This window comes from Vanessa cardui, chromosome 1, assembly GCF_905220365.1.
Source record: "Vanessa cardui chromosome 1, ilVanCard2.1, whole genome shotgun sequence".
NCBI classification, from domain to species: Eukaryota; Metazoa; Arthropoda; class Insecta; order Lepidoptera; family Nymphalidae; genus Vanessa; species Vanessa cardui.
The window spans coordinates 8,872,061-8,893,288 of NC_061123.1; the positions used below are offsets into that span (position 1 = coordinate 8,872,061).

Genomic DNA, 21,228 nt, shown 5'->3' on the forward strand with positions numbered 1-21,228 from the left:
TTTTGTTGTATTTCTTTACCCTAATACTTTTAACAAATTATTTTTATTATGAATACTTGCTAAAACATCTAATTTTTCAATATTTTAAATAAGTTTATATTCACATACATAATATTATGATTTGTCTGTTCCATAGCATGGTAACAAATCATAGTGAAGTAATGCGTGAGTAAGATTTAATTCTGCCATAAACCTGCATTGAGCATTACTTATATTTATTTACTTCCTTAATATTACCATTACGGCATTCCATTTTCACATTGTTAAATTTGTTTTTATTAAATGTTGTGAAGAATATTATTTGCCATATTTAAACTTTGATAAAATGCACTGCCATTTTTCTCGTATGATTTTTTTAATCTGACAAACATACAAAACTTTAACATTTAAGTAGATATAAATATAACTATACAATCATATAAAATAAACTATAATTTTGAGCATGAAAACAAAACAATTTTTAACCTTTTCACAGCTTTAAAATGAACAATATTTTTAGTGTTAATTTGATAATGAGTTTTTTTTTTTAATGAACAATAATTTATTTCATCAAAGTAGTACACTTGTTTATACATCATTTGGTACCCCCTTTTAAGGATATCAATACCTGTAGTTAAATTGTTAACTGCTCCTGAGCATAACTAAATGGACAATAATTATATTGGCAATAATAAAGTAAAATTTTGGAATATTGTTTCAATTGATTTAATTGGTCTTTATTTCTTTTAATAGCTCTGATAAGTCGAGTCAATATAATTATTTTGAAAAATTGCTATGTGTTTTTTTATAAGTAGTATAAAAATAAAAGTTAATTTAATAATATTTATTACTAAGAGTAAATCAAAATAGATTTTTGTGCTCAGTTACAGTCCATATTCAGATAATTTAAAACGTAGGACAACGGGGGCGCTAGTACAAGGTAGTATGGCTAGCTCTGTTACAACTGCGGTGACTAGACTCGGAGGTGTGACGTCATACATCAAGTTGAGAAGCGATAAATTGGGGTTCGTTCGCCAATCCTTCAATGGTGAATTTTCGTCGTTCTTGTCAATAAGATCGTCTGGATCACCTATAATTACAAAAGTGGTTTAAGATTAAACATGAGTAAATTCTGCAAATAAAAGACCCATTTTTTTATTACTGGTGAGCTAATGTGCTACATAACGTAAAATGGTAGCCTTCGTCCTTGATAACTGGCAATGCAAGAAGTGTAATTCCCTCATTACACTATAGAAAGCTCTAGTAATACAGTTGGTATTACTATGGATAGTAGCGCCGAACTCACCGATTTCATTGTGCACAAAGGCGTCAGTCTGCACGGTGTCAGCGAACTTGTGTGTTTCGCAGGCGACCAGCAGCGGCACGTTGTGCGCACGCGCCGCCAACGCCGCCTGTAGCGTACCGGCCGGCGCCAACACCGCGCCGTTGGCCAACAACGACGCCGCACCCACCAACACCTTGTTCACCTGAATAGAAAGAATTGCTTAGCAGCTAAATTACTGTTATAAGCTAATAAATATTCCACCACTTATTTCCACCTCTAATGGTCTCTTGCAATATCTCATGCACCATATACATATAATAAAATTGGAGTGTCTGTTTGTAATATTAAAATAGCCTTTTTTGCTCAAACCATATGTATATATACCTGGTACATATACCAAAATAACATAATTTTCAATTTTTGTATGTCTGTCTGTTTGTTCCGGCTAATCTCTGGAACGGCTGGTCTGATTTTGACGGGACTTTCTCTGACAGATAGCTGATATAATAAGGAGTAACATAGGCTAAAATAATATTTTTTTTGTTAAATTCAAACCCGTACAATGTTGGGGGCACAGCTAGTTAAGTATAAAATAAGTTAACGTTTACAATTTCACCACTTATCAAGTCTTTTGTGACGATCCCAGCAGTGGTTATTTAATGTTTTAAAAAAAATAGACTTTACGTCACTTCAGAATTCACTGGACCAACTTTGATAATAACGTTGTCTTAAATTTTCGAGATTATTACACATTTAAATAAAACTAATTATAACGGATGAATCGCGTATATTAATTATTTTTAAAACATCCCGACGTTTCGAGCACTTTGCAGTGTTCGTGGTCACGGGTAGACTACTACGGGTCTACCCGTGACCACGAAACGTCGGGATGTCATCCGTTATAATTAGTTTTATTTAAATTTGATAATAACTTTTAACTTATAGAAGGTCCAATGTACTTAACGCCTACATCCCCACAAAGAGGTCACAACGACGACAACGGGCGCACTTACGTCTCGCATGAGGTAGTTAAGCGCGGAGATGTCCGCGTAGGAGCAGAGCACGCCACGCGCGAGCAGACGTCGCAACATCTCGCGCGCGCCGCCCTGCAGTCGCGTGCCCACCACCACCGCGCGGAACACAACGCCCGCAGCTTGCGCCTCGCACAGGATGCGCTCGATCAACGACGAGCTATTGAAGAGACATCATGTTATGTATATAAATTAATATGCCTGCATATATCTCACAGCTGGGCTAGAAATCAATCAAATCAATCAAGAGTCGAGATGGCCCAGTGGTTAGAACGCGTACATCTTAACCGATGATTGCGGGTTCAAACCCAGGCAAGCACCGCTGTTTCATGTGCTTAATTTTTCTGTATAATTCATCTCGTGCTCAGCGGTGAAGGAAAACATCGTGAGGAAACCTGCATGTGACAAATTTCATAGAAATTCTGCCACATGTGCATTCCACCAACCCGCATTGGAACAGCGTGGTGGAATATGTTCCAAAACCTTCTCCTCAAAGGGAGAGGAGGCCTTTAGCCCAGCAGTGGGAATTCACAGGCTGTTGTTGTTGTTGGGCTAGAAATCAAAGTATACTTTATTCAAGTGGGCTTTTACAAGCACTTTTGAATCGTCATTTAACAATTAAGTGAAGCTACCACCGGTTCGGAAAGTAGATTCTACCGAGTAGAACCGGCAAGAAACTCAGTATTTACTCTTTTTCAACATTTAAAAAAAATACAGTCATGTTAGTTAATTTTTAAGTTAATACAATTATTAAATTAATATATCCTGCCTGGAAGTCAACAGGTATTAATTCAACGCTTTTTTATCATCTACAAAATATTGTATCGAATAATACGCCTTTTTCACCAATGTATTTTTTATAAACGATTTGAATTTACGAGACGGCAAAGTTAGAACGAGCCACTCCTACCACGCAGTTCCAATGCCGGTTATAATTATCTATATATTATACATAAGTGATTTTTTTTTAACCAATAATAATAAACATGTATGTTTCTATGGTTGCTGATATCCATAATAAATAAACATAAATCAATCACACTTGTTTTACATCCAATTTAATAGTGTATACAATACGCACCATCCATAAGTGAGTATGTTATCATTAGTTGATATCTTGTTTCGTACGGCTATACTGATGGCCTCGCCTGCCATGTCGATCTGTTCGCGGATGTATCGATCAATCTCCTCTTGAAGCCGTTTCTTTGCCTGGTAATGATAACGGTATTGTACAAGTTGCAAAGATTTTGTGATTGCTAGTAAATTTGAGAGCAGAAAATAGGAGAGCACGTTGCTCTGAGAGAGTCGAGATGGCCCAGTGGTTTGAACGCGTGCATCTTAACCGATGATTGCGGGTTCAAATCCAGGCAAGCACCGCTGATTCATGTGCTTAATTTGTCTTTATAATTCATCTCGTGCTCAGCGGTGAAGGAAAACATCGTGAGGAAACCTGCATGTGACAAATTTCATAGAAATTCTGCCACATGTGTATTCCACCAACCCGCATTGGAACAGCGTGGTGGAATGTGTTCCAAACCCTCTCCTCAAAGGGAGAGGAGGCCTTTAACCCAGCAGTGGGAATTTACAGGCTGTTGTTGTTGTTGTTGTTGTTGCTCTGATGGCTATGAAGAATACTCACGTCAAACTCGTCTACGTTATTCGGCAACTGCGTGAGATGGTACCGGAAGTACTTGAGCGCGTTGGTCTGCGAGGCGGCGGGCGGCCTTACGGCCCACAGGAACTCGACGCTGGCCGCCAGTTGCGCCTCCAGCCCGCGAGCGAACTCGGTACGCGCCGGCAGGCTGTAATCTCTAACCATCTGAAATAAAATATGTAATGATAGAAAACCAATAGAAAACAATATTAAAATAAGTAGAAACAATGCTTACATGGGCCAAAAAGCAAAAGAATATTTTTAAACTTTATTTAATATAGTACGACACAACTTAGATGTCGCATCGGCAAAATTCGTAAAACCTATCACATCCGAATTGAGTACGCTATCCCAAATTATCAATATTTATTTTCTCACACGAATATGATCTTTGCACAAACGTAATAACTTGTAATATCATATGACCTAATATATTCGTCAATTTGACGCGTCGGTTTACATGCACTTGTTTTCTCTGACGTGTGAATCTATAGCGACGAATAGCGTCGAATGGCGCGATAGGGAGCTATTTCTATTGGTTGTGTAAATCGGCAGTAATCGGTTTTATTTTCATTCCATTGCATTTTCCGATGCTACATCTAATTTGTGTCATACTATACAAATCAAATTTTATTGGTTACCAAATTCCCGCCAGCTATTTGTTAATATTTAGAAACTAAAATAGAAAAAGCAATCACAGCATTATCGAAAACCAATTTGTAACATTAAATATTATAATGGATCCAATTATATTTTTACTTACCTTTTTCAATGCATCCAACAACGCTATACATCTTGCATTAGATCCAGTCACTACACGTGATGCTAGTTGCACGCCAAGTTTAATAACAGCAGGGTGTAAGCTGAAAAAAGAAATATACATATATAATAAATTGTAGAATATTTATTGATAATTATTAAAAACAAAAATTAATATTTATAACATTTACTTTGAGTTAATTGCCATTTGTTTCAGTGAATCTTTGTCATGTTCTGTGTACAAATGTTGGAACCAATTCATTTTCTGCATGCCCTGAGATTTTGGCTTGGACTTTTCTACTGCTGGCTTTGTTTTTGATGACTTTTCCTACGAAAAATTAAAATCGTATCATGAGGACTCTCAGAAATCAAAAATATACATATATATAGTTTTATATGAAAATTGAAGGAAATACATTCAAATTTTGTTTGAGAACAAAATATCTGATGATATTTTTGAAAACAAGTAAAAAAAAAATCACTGAAATGAAAGAGTAATGATAATAATTGATATTTTATTCGCCTATATGTTCAATGAAAATCTTTTACCTCTTTAGGTTTATCAATTTGTTTGCTGGGTGGTTCTGTCTTCACCTCTGCTTTTTGCTGTTGTGCAGCTTGCTTTGATGCTCTCTGTGCCTCCTGTTTAGCTCGTCGCTCAGCTCTTAACTCGGCTTTGGATTTTGTAGATTCTTCACCCTAATCAATATTTGATGTGATTTGATTGGTATAAATCACATGGAATATTACAACAATACTATCATATAGAATGGTAAATGATGATCATCCAAAATCAATTGCTTAGTGCAAACCTGTTATTTTTAATGTTATATAATTATATTTGATTTAAAAACTGTCCAATATTTTATTATGTTCTTAAAACTTTAAATTGGTTTACCTTTTTAGCTGTGAAGTCAATCGCTATAACTTTATCGGTCACAGCTTGTACATCTTTAGCAACATTTACAATATCTTTCAGTGTGTTGACTACATCTTTGACAGTTAAATCTTGTGCTATGACATCACTTTTGTCACCACTTTCTTGTATCGGTTTTTTCTTAGCTTGTTTAGCTGCTTTTTTAGCAGCTCTCTCAGCTTTAATAAGTTCTTTAGACTTCTCTGTATTTATATCGATATTTTCATTTTGAACAGCTCTATCAACTTCATCTTTACTTTTAGGTGATTCTGCTTTTGTTATTATGGATGGAGTTGAATTTATTTTGTCACTCTTATTCTTCTTAGCTTCAGAATCACTGTTGGGGGTCGGAGGTTGAATGTCTATAGAACCATTATCTTTTTTTTCAATGTTCTTTGCCTTTGCTTTCTGTTTTAATAGTTTCTTAGCTTCTCTTGCCGCCTTTACTTCATCTCTTGTTTTTTCAGACCCTTCCTTGGAAGACATTTTTTCAATTTTATCTTCTAGGCTAGTATTTATTAATGGAATTTCTAATATTTTCTGAATGTCATCAGATTTAGTTTTTGTATCATAATCTTTTTGTGTTTTGGGCACAATATTTGTAGTATTACAATATGAATTTTCTCTTATGTTTATAGTACTATGATCAATGTTATTTTTTACACTAGTTAAGTATTTTGCAGCTCTTAACTTTTTCCTTCTTATTCTTCTTTTTTTTGCAGTAGTTACTTGAGTACAATTACTTTCTTGGTCAGCCTCAATATTTTCCTAAAAAAAGTATAAAGACTAAGAAGTAAATTTACAAGTGTTACTTTTGCTTAAATTTTTTATAATTTTTTAGTAAATAATTAAGACAAATATCATTCCCAAGTAAGGTCAAATATTGTCAAATAAAATAGGCACAATTCAACTTCATGCAATACTAGTTATATATTAAGAGTAGCCAAATTAAAGACTCATTTTAAGTTGGCTAATTCATGTGACAGTTTGTAAATGGCATGACTTGGAAATATAGGTGAAATAAATTTCATGACTTCAAAGAGATGTGACAAATGGTTATTATTTAGTTTCTTTAATACAAGTCAGTCTAGTTTTGATTTAATTAACTTGGCACTAAACAAACATAGCCATCAACATATCAACAAAGATATTCTTTAAAAAATATTGACCAAATACAAGAATTGGTGGTATTTTTTTACTTATAGGTATTTGGTTTATTTAAAGTAGTAATATTTATTCATAATATTAATTATTAAAATAAAGAATAATTCGTATATAGAATACTCCCAATCATTTTGTTTCAATGTTTTTTTAAAAAAATCAGGTTAACGACATAACCTTTAAATTTATTATGATATGGCATAGCAGGATTCATATTATACCTTAGACAAACCCATAGCTGCTTTTCCTTAGTAAGCTATAAAATAGGCAAAAAAATAAAGAATATATTATGTACTGAAGTAACCAGATTTTACAAAATAACAAGAAGAATACTTACTACCAATTAAAAAGAAGCAGTGTAAATTGTATATTTAATAAACCTGTAAATATATAAAACATTTTAATCTTTAAAATTATATTCGATTATCTAGAGAAATATTCTTTAAGCAATTTTAAATTGCCATTTGTTACGTTTACGTTTACCTTTATCGAGACATGACGTGAATGTCTGAATGAATTATGAAATCATGTTATGTTAACTCAAAACTGACAAATAGTTTTTTTTAGTATTATGTTACGTTCTGTATCCTTAATAAAATAACTATATCAGTCAAAAAAGTTACAGACATGAAAATTACCTATGAAATTTTTAAGGAATATTAAATTATCCTTTTTTTGTTAAATTATTTTCAAATTGCAAATATCTGAGGGATATTATTAAATTAATATTATTTGTGTAAGTTAATGTAAAATAAAATTCTACCACCAAAGATTCATAGTTACATTAACTTATTATAGAATGTACTTTATCCAATGTCCAATTATAAAATTCATTGGCGTATCTTAAACTTATATTTTAATAATAATCATAAATAGATATCGGATTATATGCACTATCAAAATGCCAAAATATGCATTAGAAAATAGTGAAATATGCACAAACAAAAAACCATTACTCATTCGATTTTGACATTTATTTAAATTATAACTTATAGTTTTAATTAATTATAATTTATATGACCTAGAAAACCTAGGAAAAAAAAACTTATTCATTACAATTTTGTAAAAATAAACAATAATATATATTTTACAGCAAACTTGTGACGTTATCCACTTAATATCAATTTATTCAATTCAATTCTTGGTTTGATGGCTTTTAGTTGTGCCGACAAGGCACAGATTATTTCGCCAATGTCACGTAGGATGGAGAAGACACGAAAGAGATTGATTGGTACAGTTGGGGAAACAAACTCAATTAAATTTTGAAGATTAACATAGTCGTAGTAATTTCCTTGTTAATCCTTAACCTAGAACAACACAAACATTAAGGGTTAATAATAAGGTACAGTAAAAATAATTGTTAGTACTCTAAACTATATAACATACTTAAATATCACACTCAATTGGACTATTTACAACTTAATTTTATTGCATTTAATATATTTACATAGAAAAGAACAAAATGGACTAAACACAAACGTCAACAAACATTCAACATTTATAGGGCGAGGGACTTTAGGAGGGAGAACATCATAAATGGGATGAAGAAGTTTAGGACAAAAGAACAGGATATGGGTTGCGGAACCTTCGTCTAGGCCACATTCACACAGCGAATGATCTCGAACTCTTATCTTAGCTAGGTGGATAGGTGTACAGGAATGGCCGAGGCGTAATCGACAGATAGTGGAAATGACCCAACGATCAGCGTGCCTGAGAAACGAAAACCAAAATATCAATTTTTCCGCTAAAAATGATCTTTCGACGTCAACTGACGTTACCGGACAAAACTTGAAATTTAGCGCCATTCCTGCAGATATCTCTTCAGGAAGAGTTTGTCCGGTGCTGTTGACAAAGACGTCAATTTTCTTTATCCCATCTAGACCGTGGTTTATTATATTACACGCCTAACATGTCTAACTGCAGAAATATGCACTGTTAATGAAAGAGTACCCAAATATGCAATAACGGTATAAAAAAATATTTTTAAATCATAAAGAAAATTATTATTATTACAATAAGTATGTTGGTTATTACTTCTTATTTTACCACTACTGTAAGTATATCACTCACAAATTAAAACCATTCTTAATTTAAATTTGTAATCAAATAAACTGTGTGAAGTCTCTTTCGATTGGAGCGATTTGCTTTGGTGGTTTAGCGAGCAACTTCATCATTTAGTTTTGTCATAAAGTGCGCGCATGATAATAATACATTCTCAATTTTCATTAATTTTTACAATGCTCCAAAGAATACATTACTCTTTCAAATAATGTAAGAAACTATAGTAATTTGTAAATTTAACTATTGTGTTGATATTAATTTTATATGAAATAAAATAATGTTGCTAGTAGCTGTTAATTTATATTTAACAAATTATTTAGCGTATCGTTAGATATTTGCCAGTATTTTATAGCTGTATTAACACTAAAATTATTATTTCAGTTCCTTTCTTCATAAATCTGATCAGCTCCTGGTGTTAAAATGATGTTAGAATAGTAACGTATTAAATTTGACTGACTGTTCATAGTTTTATTTATTTATTTAATTCGTGTTATTTTAATAAGAACTAAGATTTTTTTTAACACCCTAACGATAAAATAAAACAATACAAAACTGTTTTTATTTTAAATATATTGAAAAATAATATAATGCTAACAATGGAGGTATTGGTATTAAAATGCTTTCTAATACTAGTTCGTGTAATTACAATTATTGAAGTAGGTATTCATTAATCTATAAATACAATTTATAATAAAAATATTTATAATTAGTTTGAAAAATGCCTTACTAGACAAAATGTATTTGCTAGACGTACTCAATAATATAAGTATATACAAAGTAATAAAATATTGCGAGAAAAATAGATTACTACAAAGGTAACTTTAAAAATGTGTATTTACCGGTGGTTTATAGTAATAAACTAATGGCAAGAATGATATATGGTATTAAAGGAAATTACAAGCAAAAAATCTCAAAGTTTTATATAAAATACATTATTTTTTTGTGTATATTACAGCCCCGTAATTGGGACTAGTGGCAAATACGAAAGATTTAGCTTTAGCTTTGTCAATTTTACAGTGCTTAACGTAAAACTCATCTTCTACTTTTGCAATGTATTCTTTTACTTTTTCTTTTGGGCATAGAGCTACAATACAGCCACCCCATCCAGCGCCGGTCAATCTTGAATGAACATTTAATTTTTTAGATATATCTACCAAAAGATCTAAATTTTTATGTGAGCATTCGTATAAACTTTTTAAGCTTTCATGGCTCTTTGACATCTGCTCTCCTAAATTACTTAAAACATCGGCTCTGTCACCGTCTGTTGAATACGTAATTTCGCCGTTAGTAGAACCATTGCGTTTTCGGTTCATAGAAGTTTCTGAACATATCTCACGAAAGGCTTCAACTCTTAAGGCCTCTTCATAAACGTGCAAAGCCCTTTGTTTTAGTTTGAATTCGTGTAAATGTCTCGTATTTGGAGTTAAATAAAAGTTATCCATTTCCTCTTCTGTGATGTCTAACATTTCACATACTTCAGTTTTAGCATAGCTATCTTTTGGTAGTCGATTATGCACAAGATTTACCATTTCTTCTAAACTTTTGTTTAATAATTTCTGTACTTGACTTAAAGTGATGATATCATGATCAATTTTCGTATGCGAATCTAGGGTTAAAATTTTAGCAGCCAGTCTACATTCTATAACTCTGTTATTATAGTCATTAGTAGCTGCTTTGTTTACTTCAGCTAAACTATGTGCAACTACAAAAGAAGCATTTTCAGGTAACATAACTTTTGTAGCCTTTAACGGATTCCAAGTTATATATTGAGCGCAATATTTTTCTGCCAAGAAAGCAATTGCCTGATCCATACCACCTCCTTGCGTTCCGATGTACCTTTCACAATTGGCACAGAGTGAAGCAATCTCTATTTTATTTAATACTGCTTTTTGAGCGTATAGAAATGCTAAGCACACAGCACTTACAAGCGCTGAAGAACTTGATAAACCCGAGGCTGGGGGAATGTTTCCGTCAATAAAGAGTTTGACGCCATTTATAACTTTATTATCCAAATGCTCCAGAGCTCCTTTAATTCCACAAAGTACGTAATTATACCAAAACGGTTTTCCATCTGAGCCTAAACCCTCTATTATCATTTCACTGTATGGTTTTATTTCGAAATCAATCTTATCATATTTACAGTTCGTATTACGTAGATTAATTTTATGCTCTTGCATAAAACCCGCGGCCACAATTATATCTTGTTCTAAAGCCATAGGCAACACTGGATAACCGCAATAATCAATATGTTCTCCAATTAAATTAACTCTGCCAGGAACTCGTGCAAAAAAATCTGGTTGACATCCAAATTCATTATAAAAATGTTCACTTAACTTTTCGATTCTTTCTCCCGACGGGATATTTGTTATCGGTACTTGGTCACTATTTCCGCTCATTTTGTCAGCAGTGTTTGTAAACAAACAATAATAATATTATAAGAACTCGCCGCTGCGTACCGTGAATGCTAAATTGTAACTACAATGATGTGATTCGTTGAATTGTTATTATTCTTATCAGTGTATAGATTACAATAGCTTATTATTCGCTATGGTTTTAGAAATGTAGAATGCAGAGTGTTCTAGCACAGATATATTTTAATAATCCTCGAACGGGATGCGCTTCTTACTTTATTCGTAAAAGTAAAAAAATATTTACCCGTAATTCTTTATATAATTCTTTATATTTGCACATAAATATTATCACAATCGAAATAAAAGTGTTTAATGAATAATTTAAACGATATAATTAAATCTGTAACTTAACCTATAAACTTAAACTAACGCAAGTACAATAACAACTATCAACCAAGACTGACCACAAGGTACTAATGAACTTGACGTTTAAGCGCTTCGCTGCTGATACGTGGATTCATGTCAATAGCTCAATATATATACAGTTAATGCTACATATAACGAGTTTTAAGTGGAGTGGTATTGAATAAAGCGTCTACGAATATTAGAATGAAAAAAATCTGGTGACGCAAAATTCGGTGTCGTGTCTCTTTGTATGAAAATATCTTAATAACTAGGTACTTTTGTGATGTATCCAGATATATTGTTTGAAGTTACACATGATAATATATGAATAAACTATCTTAATAACATTATATTTTGATAGGTTGATAGATAAGTCAGCTTCGAAAGTTCGGTCATTAATATGTCGATTTGTCCTAAAACTGTTTGATAAAACATAAAATTAGCTATGTGAATGATTCAATTAATAGAAGATATGTGTATTACCATAAAGCAATACCCAAATTATATGTATTAAATATACTTTAAATTTCTCAGCTGGCTTCTTGGTAAGGTTCTAAAAAATAAAAAAAATATACCATTTTGTAATTATGAATTAAATTCAATTTCAATTTCAATACATAACAATATGGGTACGGTGTGTGTTTATTCTTAGGATAATTCCTAAAAGTTCTGAAAAATAGCTGTTGCTGGTAACAGTCGTTGGCATATTTATTAAAAAATAATCATTGCCATACCTTGATTTTATTAGCTCTTTCATAAGTGACTTGGCCCTAAAAGCATTGTGATATTAAGTGTGTGATTATTATTACAAAGTAGATCCTGCTGACCACTTAAATTCCAATGATACTTGATTTTGCAATAGCTTGAAAAGGTGAGAGTCACTTGTTTTATCAGTTAACCTACATAATAATGATTTAATCAACCTCGTGCAATTTTTTATTGATAATACAAATTACGTTAAGAATATAATTAATATTATTTTATTACATAAAAGCATTTTAGAACATTAGGTTATTTATCTTCTTAGAATAATATGTTCATATTTCAATATTTGATTAGTAAAACTTAGCGTAGATTAACATGACCGCTAAACAAAATGATTAAGATAAGCTAATGGATATTCTAACTCCGAGAAAAGCTAAAATAAAATTTTATATGAATAACTTTATTTATGCAAATAAATACGATTTAGCCAATTACAAGCAAAACTCAATCGTTGCCGATACAATTAACATAAACAACTGATAAGCTTGTTAAGACTTACGAATAGTGTAATGCTTTCGTGTATGTTCTCGTGATTGGGTGTAGAAATGTATTTTATACAACTATGCTAACTAATAAATAATTAAAAATGAATCACATTTGAGACCTAATTATGGAATGAAGCTATTATTTACATAAATCTTTTTTCTGTATAAAATTATATTCTACAATGTTTCAAAAAATACTTCAAAATGAAATTATAGATAAACTGAAGTTTAAAATAAAATTTTAAACCTTTTTATGCCCACAAAAAATTGTCTATCTTTTCGGTGATGGCAGATTGATGAAAACAATAGTCATGTATATACGATCAGCACTCAATCAACGTTAACAGTTATAAATATTTGGTGTTTTGGGAAAATTATAGAATACAATTGCTATCGATAGTGCGAAGTGTCTAATTTTATAAATACTAGAAATAAAACTCCAGAAAAGTTTATCAAAGCACCAATACCAGATGATATTGAAATGTCAGTTATTGCCTATATGACGCCACACCATGGTGGCTTATGTTTTAGGTCAGTGAGATGCTGTAAGACATTATACTGAAAATGATACAAAATTGTGTTTAAGTGCCGACTTGTTTATGATTTTAACTACTACACAAAGTTAAAAAAAAAAAACAAAAACAAATTTAGTGTCAATGTTTATCCAAACAGATATTGCGAGTCATTTATGAAGATGTGAAAGCTGAATGGACCAAGAATATATCCCTGAGGGACACCCGCATTTACTGGAGCCTCGGCACATCTCTTAACATTTACTTAATTAATGCCTTGAAGTCGCTTTTTCACTTACGAAATTAGATAATTGAGCAGGATTTATTTAAAGTCGTAGTGGCGTAACTATCTAGTCAGAGTTTGATGTTGTACACAGTCGAAGGCCTTATATTAGTCACTCGGAACATTTACAACACATATACATTAGGTAATGAGAATTTTATTCAAAAAAAAACTGAGCATGACTAGCAGTTTTTTATTGCGAATAGCAGGGCGTAAGCGGGTGTACAACGCGTGCACCGCACGCGGGCGGCACGTCCAGGGGGCAGCAAATTGAGCGATACATCACGTACCTAATTCAAGTCGTTACTATAATTCCCACAATTCCTTAAGTAAAATAAATTATTCAAAGCATGGAAAATATTGTACTGAGTGAAGTTAAAAGTCCGTCGTCTGTTTTCGTATGAAAAACAGTACGGTTGAAGTAAGGAAAATCCCCTTTAAGTTTCGTCCTCAATTGGTAGATTAGGTATGAGTTACTTGTAGTAGGGCGTTGTCATAGGGCGGCTTGAAAGGTATCGCGCCATCAGGTATATTGGTGGTCGCTGGAAATAGCAGAGCTACGGGTGACGTCGAACCGGGCGCAGAGGTCATACGTTCGCTGTCGCATGCGCAACGGGCTCAACGCAAACTTAGAGGGACAGCTGTGGGCCGCACATCGCCAGTTGAAAAATGAGTTAGAAAAGGCGATAAGTTGTAAGGCGATAAGTAAACAGAGAGCAAAGAAAGAGCTTTTAATGAGGTTGAACAGGGTCCCATAGGGGCGCCCCTATCGTGGTTTGCGAGGAAAGTTCCGGATACACGGCGCTCCTGTTACGGAATCGCTACCGCCAGATCTTCTGCGACTGGTCGGAGAGCTATTTCCGGGAAACACTAAACTATCGATGCCCTAAAACACCCTGAAGACCCGAACAACGGAGGCAGTGGCCCAAGGGAACGTAGTCCTAGCGGTATCACCAAACGTGGCGAACATCTTCAATAGTCTACCTTTCTTTTTTTTTTTACTTTAATATAGAAGATCCACGGGGTCACAGTTGGCTGTGGATGTTGCAATGATGGCCTTTTATATTTTACATTTATACATTTTGGCGTTTTATATTTTATATTTTTACTCATCATCAGCAGATCTTCGCTGGACTTCAAGCTCGCCGTCGTCCTGTTTAGGGGATGTACTTCGATATCACGAGTTGCCTTCCTATCTTAGAAGGCCGTTGGGGCATACCTCCAGGATCGGGTGATCCTTTGGGAGGTAGCTTGTCCAGCGTCTAAGAAGCTGCGTCGGTTCTCGATCCAATACTGTGGAACGTTGGTTTTGACTGGCTCCTGCGGGCACTGACCTTGCCCGGGTTGGTAGTATTGTCCTACGTTCTCATCACAGCGACGGGGCGAACCTTTCAGAAGGTGGCCCTAGCTGAGGTCGGAGTGTCGCTCACGGTGGATCGAATCGAGATGCTAGGCTTGAGGGTCTCCGTAACTAAAACGGAGGCCCTCCTAATCTACGGTCCTCGCTGAGGTCCCCTCCAGGAGCCTCGGACAACATTTTGTCCAACTCATCTTGAAGCTCATTAATGCCAATGTAAGAGGACCGGAAACACTTTGCACTTTACACTGGGTGCGCTGAATGGCATTGTATTGTGCATCCATTTGGATGGACTCCCTCAATGCTGGTAACAAGGCTCTCATCTTACGAGTCCGTGGAAAGAGTGCTGGTGACTCTCTTCGCCGAAGAAGACGTCTTCGTCACGAGAAGGTGTCTTCGCTATGGATGTCTTCTCCTCCCGCCTTAAGTGTACCGGGGTTATCGGTCTCTGTACTCTGAAAACTCCCTAGGAAGTGGAGCCCCGCAGAGGTGAGCCTACGGTCGGACGTCACAAACGATCTCGTGACGTTCCACGAAAAGACGGAGTGGGAGAATACCGCTGATTTTTTAATAGTTATACCCCCGCCCCCATCTCATGTGGAGGAAAATGAATATGCATTTTGCAGCAAAAAAAAGGACGGCATAATAAGTATTGCACGCGGGCGACAAAACAGCTAGAGGCGGGCCTGGCGAAAAGTTCCCAAATAAAGACCACTTCAGTTTATTGTATTAAAAGTTCTTTAATTTTTTTGTGGATTTATATAAAGACAGGAAACATTATATCAGAATAACTAGTGCATATTTTACTATTTTAAGATTTTAAGCTCTGGGGAAAGTATTTAAATTCTATTTATTATTTTTGTGCTTCAAATATCAATTCAAGAGTGATATGTATAATGTGCATAGAATATTGGTGCCTAAAATTACAAAATTTGTCGTGAATTACATAATTGATGATGATTATCATCAGATGTAAAAAAAAAGATATAGTATTTATTAAATTAAATAAGGTCACCTATACCGTAGTTGAAAATAAATTACCCAGGTATTTTATTGTTGAAAACAGACTAAAAATATTTTTAAGCTGTTCCATTGGTAGAGACTAGAAAGAGACAAGACTTTAGCAAAATATCAAAAACTGTTTGTTTGATTGATTATCGCTGTTGTTGTAGTCTCTAACAAATGTACAATAACTATTGAGTATTAAGCTATTATGGCTCACATTTTAGATTTTAAGAAAATATGCCGAGCTTGTCTATCTGATGCCGGCCCACTTAGAGAGCTTTTTTCAGCTTGTACCGCTGGAGTATTTAAGTATTGCACTTCTGTTGAGGTACGGGCAAAATGAGTATATAACTATATATTTTATGATTCTAAAAATTAAGTAAAATGTGATATTAGCGTTTATTTGCAAGGCATTTAAATTAAGATTTGGTATTCCAACTATCTGCAAGGATCTATATGATTTCCATTACATAAAATAAACTATATACACTAACATATTGTTTTGTTTATTTATTTATTATTGTTTTGGCCGATTTCATCTTATAGATTTTTCTTTTGTGGTTTTCATCTTCTTATCCTAATTATACGAAAAATCCTGTTTTAGTTTTATTCCTGTTTAAGTGTTTTGTATAATTTATTATTTTTTGATACATTTTTGTTCCTATTTTGTAAATAAAGCGTAAGACAGCGGCTAGCTAATTAAATTACATAAAAAATGTTACTACTCTTTGAGCCTATAGTTTTGCATTTATACAATTGGATCAATTTATAACAAAACCAGTTAACTATATACAATAAATGTTTTTTTCAGGTTTCAGACACAGATGCACTTCCAAAACTTATCTGCCAAACGTGTCTAGATTTACTAAATAAGTTATATTATTTTAAACAAGTAGTCGTCCGATCAAATGTCATATTGAAACAGCAATGCCGATTACAGGTATGATTATGAAGATTTTGGTTGAGGTATAATTATGATTCCTATCAATTCTTTAAACTATAAGAATTGTACATTATATGTAATGTATCTTACTAAATAAATAATGAATTTTGTACAAAAAATTAATGATATATAAAAGTAAATAAATCAGGAAGTTTTATTAGTTAACTTACTCAAAACATTTTTTTTTGTATAGAATCTTCAGACAAAGAATGATCAACAGGCAAGTGAAGGGAATGATATTGTCGAGGTAAATATAACAGAACTTAATGAGGAAGTCAAAATGCATGACAATAATATGTCCGGAGATAGCAGCGAAAACTTGGACAGAACTGAAAAGCCTTCAGCTGATGCTATTCTTATTAGGTAAGATTAAGTTAGGATTTCAAAAGTATAAAATATTAGTGTGTGAAAAGGTATGTGCATATTGTTCTTTACAGATGAGGAGTCAGAGTTACCTAATAAAATTGTAGCTTTACCATAGAAATTATTTTTGTTATTATTTTGAACAATTATTTTTTGTACATAATATACTGATAGTTTACAATCAATTTTATCATATGAGGTGTCATAAAAATAAATCAAAAACATTCTCTTATATTAAATTGTATAAAGTAAAGTTAAGACAAAATTATCCAGTGAAAGAAAAGACAATTTTTAATTTTACACAAAGATTTACTATAGAAAAGAAGACAATGAATTATTGCTTTTTTCTTGAAATTTTCATTTAATGACATTGATCAATGCTTACATTTTATGTGAAAAAAATTATAGAAATTTATGTTTAACTTATAAGTTATAACATATTCAATTAATTTGAAGTGTCTTTTATTCAAAGCATAGTAGTTGCAACAAGACCAAATTATTATTAATAAAGTGCACCATGTTTGACTTTGGTGATATATGATTAAAGAAACTGCTCTTCTAGCAATTACACTTCTTACTATTCCTTTTTTGGTAAAAAATATAAGTGTTTAATTAAATCAAAAATTAATTTTACAGCCAAATCCTGTCAAGGCGAAGAAGAAGGGGTCCCGGACGACCCCCGAAAGATCCAGATGGCCCAAAAAGAAGACGAGAACGCATGAAGTGCATGAAATGCGGAAAAAGTTTCCAGAAATACGAAAACTTCGAGGCGCATATGCGCGGCCACTTTGGGAAGAAGGTAATTAAGAAAATTTGTTTTTTTTTTCACTACTGCTTTTTGAGTTAGAGATAGTTGCTTATATCGGTTCCTGTGTGGGAGTCTAATTAGTTTCTTTGCTTCTGCGGGACGTTCTACTCGTCTAATAAGGTAATCGTAAATTCCAGCCTGACATTAAATGCAAGCACTGCGAGAAGACGTTCCTGTCCCTGCGCAGCCTCAGCAGCCATGTGCGAATTCACACAGCGGTACGCAAATATCAATGCCTGACGTGTGGGAAAAGCTTCGCATACTTGAACGTGCTCAAAAACCACGAGCTGATACACGCTGGCATCAAGAAACACCAGTGCCACCTTTGTGATGCTAAGTTCGTCCAGGCTTACAATCTCAAGGTTTGTGTTAATACGGTTTGGGGCGCTACGTGAGGCAAGATTAAGATGTTACTACACAAGAGAAAATACTCACAATCCATGACATCAGGCCTTCTCCAGTTTAGGTCACAACTGGTCGTAGCTCATCAAATAATTTGAAGTGTGAAAGCATTCAAACCCAACATGAAAGGTATGTATGTAAGCATTTTAAAAAATTAAGAAGGAGCATATATTCTATTCATCATAAATGGTATGTATATTTTTTCTTTTTTAAATTTTAGATTTATAAATATCCATAACAAAGTTTTTAATGAGGGCTTAAATAAATCATTAAGGTTTAATAGATCATATTAATAATTAGCAAACTATTTATATACACAGATGCACTTGGAAACCCACAACAATCAGAAAAACTACAGCTGCTCTCAATGTGGAAAGAAATTTGCACAGCCCGGAAATTTGAAGATACATTTAATCCGTCACACAGGCATTAAAAACTATGCATGCACAATGTGTGAAATGCGCTTCTATATAAAGGTCAGTCTATGAATTCCATGTTGGTAATACTATTACATATTATGAAATTGCAATTTCAAACTTATGCTGGCACTAATGAGAATATTTATGTGTTTATAATTACCTTATAGCATATATCTGATAAAATTCAGTTGTATGGTGAAATAAGTTCTAAACCATCTCTTTTAGAAACGAGAAGTTTAGTTATTTAGGGCCAGGCCAGGAGTAGGCTAGGGCTATGACTTTAAAAAAGTACTGAAGAAAAAACTCTATATAATACAACATATTGTATTTTAAATTACAACAAAATAATTATCTATACTTGAAGCACAAATTGATTATTGATTTAATATAAGTGAATTAATATAACAGTAATTTCAGGCCGATCTTGTGAAACACATGAGATCACATTCTGCTGAGAAACCCTTTTCGTGTCAACTATGTGATAAAACTTTCAAAAGCAGGAGTTTTCAAGCAATACACATGAGGACACATACTGGTAATGTTTAATAGTAAAAATATATTAAAACTAAAGTATATTATTTATTTATTTATTCTTATTTTGAGTTTACAGTATTTTTTTAACAGATCTTAACTAATGACTAGTATTGTTTTGGTATTGTGATGACTTTAGAAAACATTATTTTATTTAAAACTATATAACTAATATATTGCCCATATTAATACTCATATTGGTTAAAAAAGAATGTAATAGGATTAATTAAACAGCACTTATTATTGACACATTATAAACAATATATACATTAAAAATATTTAAAAATGTATACATAACAATTGTTCATTTTCAGTGTGAATTATTATATTAATATACATATATCATAATTGTATGTCATCATCACATCAATATATGATAAGAAAAGTTATTCTGGCCTGTATTAACAGCACTAGTAGTGGTATACTATAAGTTTATAGCACATAAATAAATATTCCTGGTTACCAAATATGAAATTCAAAATATGTAATTTTACTTATTTTATTATTCATAAATATACAACACATTATTGGCATACTTAAAACGCGCAGCGGCATAATACTACGTAGAGAAATGCACAGCATAACTATAGCTATAGTATTAATTATTGTTTTCATATAAAATATGATAGACACCAAGTTAATAGCACTTAGATTTACATAGTTTAATTAAGACGACGATGCAGAGTTTAAAAGCAAGGAACAAGTTACTGCAAACTGTATTAACAATATTTTGTGTCAGGCTAACTGTTTGTAGACAAAGACACATAAAAATATTTTATTTTAAAATGTAGGTGTTTACCTTTTCTGGTAAATCCTCTGTAGATACCTTTTATATTTCAATTGCAACATTTATCTTACTTTTACATAATGAAATACCTTATTACAGGAAAAACTTTGACTTAAATAGAGGATGGGGCACACTGACCAGATTATTGATATATACAATAGACAATTAAAAGTTACTGATATAGACATTTAACTTTATAAATAACAAAGAGTACAGCCACATAAATTTTATACTTTTATTTTAAGAATAGATTGATAAATGCATATTATATGACTATAATAGTCTTACATTAAACAAATATATTTTATTTATTATAATATATTTCATTAGGTGAACGTCCATACGCCTGCGATCTTTGCCCTAAGAAGTTCATGGCTAGGAAGGATCTTCGCAATCATCGTATGATCCACACCGGAGAAAAACCTCACAAATGTCAGCTCTGCAACCAGGCCTTCATCCAGAAATGTGCTCTCAATAGACACATGAAAGGTCATGGGAAAGCCAATGAAGATGCACAAAATCTCATCAGGGCTCCACTTCCACCAGTCAACAACACACCTCCACTGCCCGTAGCGTATGCTCAGTGGCATACCAACTGATTATTGTGTTATAGTGGAGATGGGACCCAGTTTTATGGATAGTGAAAACAAATGTAAAGAGTACCGATGTACTGAGTTATCTCTATCTGGCTCTAGTTAAGTACCAGATGATGAATTATTTTCCTTGTTGCCTTTGTTATTGCCGTTCCTTTCATTGTCTGCAGTAATTTTGCAGCATATTGTCAAAAATACACAATTTTGACTTATTGATTGTTGTTTATTTGGAATAATTGATTTTATAAAAATAGTTTGGTTATCACATTAAAATATATAGTCTCTATTTTTCTTAATAAAATTTACAAAATATATTGTTTTTGTGTTAATAATAATATTTTAAAATTTAATTTCATCATAAAGTAATATATTT

At 32.8% G+C, this 21,228-nt stretch overlaps 3 protein-coding genes across 7 annotated transcripts; 1 reads left to right on the forward strand and 2 right to left on the reverse strand.

Annotated features, from left to right (window-relative positions):
- Positions 1-808: 808 nt before the first annotated feature.
- Positions 809-7,362, reverse strand: LOC124530669 (translation initiation factor eIF-2B subunit delta). The gene is made up of 11 exons (XM_047104924.1): positions 7,269-7,362; positions 7,123-7,165; positions 5,607-6,392; positions 5,258-5,407; positions 4,900-5,036; positions 4,713-4,812; positions 3,935-4,114; positions 3,377-3,504; positions 2,278-2,455; positions 1,286-1,466; positions 809-1,069 (listed from the first exon to the last, which is right to left on the reverse strand). Exons 3-11 carry the CDS (start codon positions 6,108-6,110, stop codon positions 864-866), a joined length of 1,764 nt encoding a protein of 587 aa, XP_046960880.1. The 5' UTR covers positions 6,111-6,392; positions 7,123-7,165; positions 7,269-7,362; the 3' UTR covers positions 809-863.
- A 2,036-nt stretch (positions 7,363-9,398) lies between these two features.
- LOC124531900 (N-acetylgalactosamine kinase) lies at positions 9,399-11,708 on the reverse strand. The gene has a single exon (XM_047106505.1). It carries the CDS (start codon positions 11,240-11,242, stop codon positions 9,779-9,781), a length of 1,464 nt encoding a protein of 487 aa, XP_046962461.1. The 5' UTR covers positions 11,243-11,708; the 3' UTR covers positions 9,399-9,778.
- Positions 11,709-11,736: 28 nt separating this feature from the next.
- Positions 11,737-21,115, forward strand: LOC124531983 (zinc finger protein 32-like). 5 transcript variants are annotated; one of them, XM_047106879.1, is made up of 8 exons: positions 11,737-11,874; positions 16,821-16,949; positions 17,146-17,315; positions 17,952-18,114; positions 18,261-18,485; positions 18,846-19,001; positions 19,362-19,479; positions 20,593-21,115. In XM_047106879.1, exons 3-8 carry the CDS (start codon positions 17,233-17,235, stop codon positions 20,859-20,861), a joined length of 1,014 nt encoding a protein of 337 aa, XP_046962835.1. In that variant the 5' UTR covers positions 11,737-11,874; positions 16,821-16,949; positions 17,146-17,232; the 3' UTR covers positions 20,862-21,115. The 5 variants fall into 5 exon arrangements, with proteins under 5 accessions (XP_046962835.1, XP_046962914.1, XP_046962583.1 ...); XM_047106958.1 differs by lacking the exon at positions 11,737-11,874 and adding an exon at positions 12,466-12,473; XM_047106627.1 differs by lacking the exon at positions 11,737-11,874 and adding an exon at positions 15,210-16,337.
- Positions 21,116-21,228: the final 113 nt, after the last annotated feature.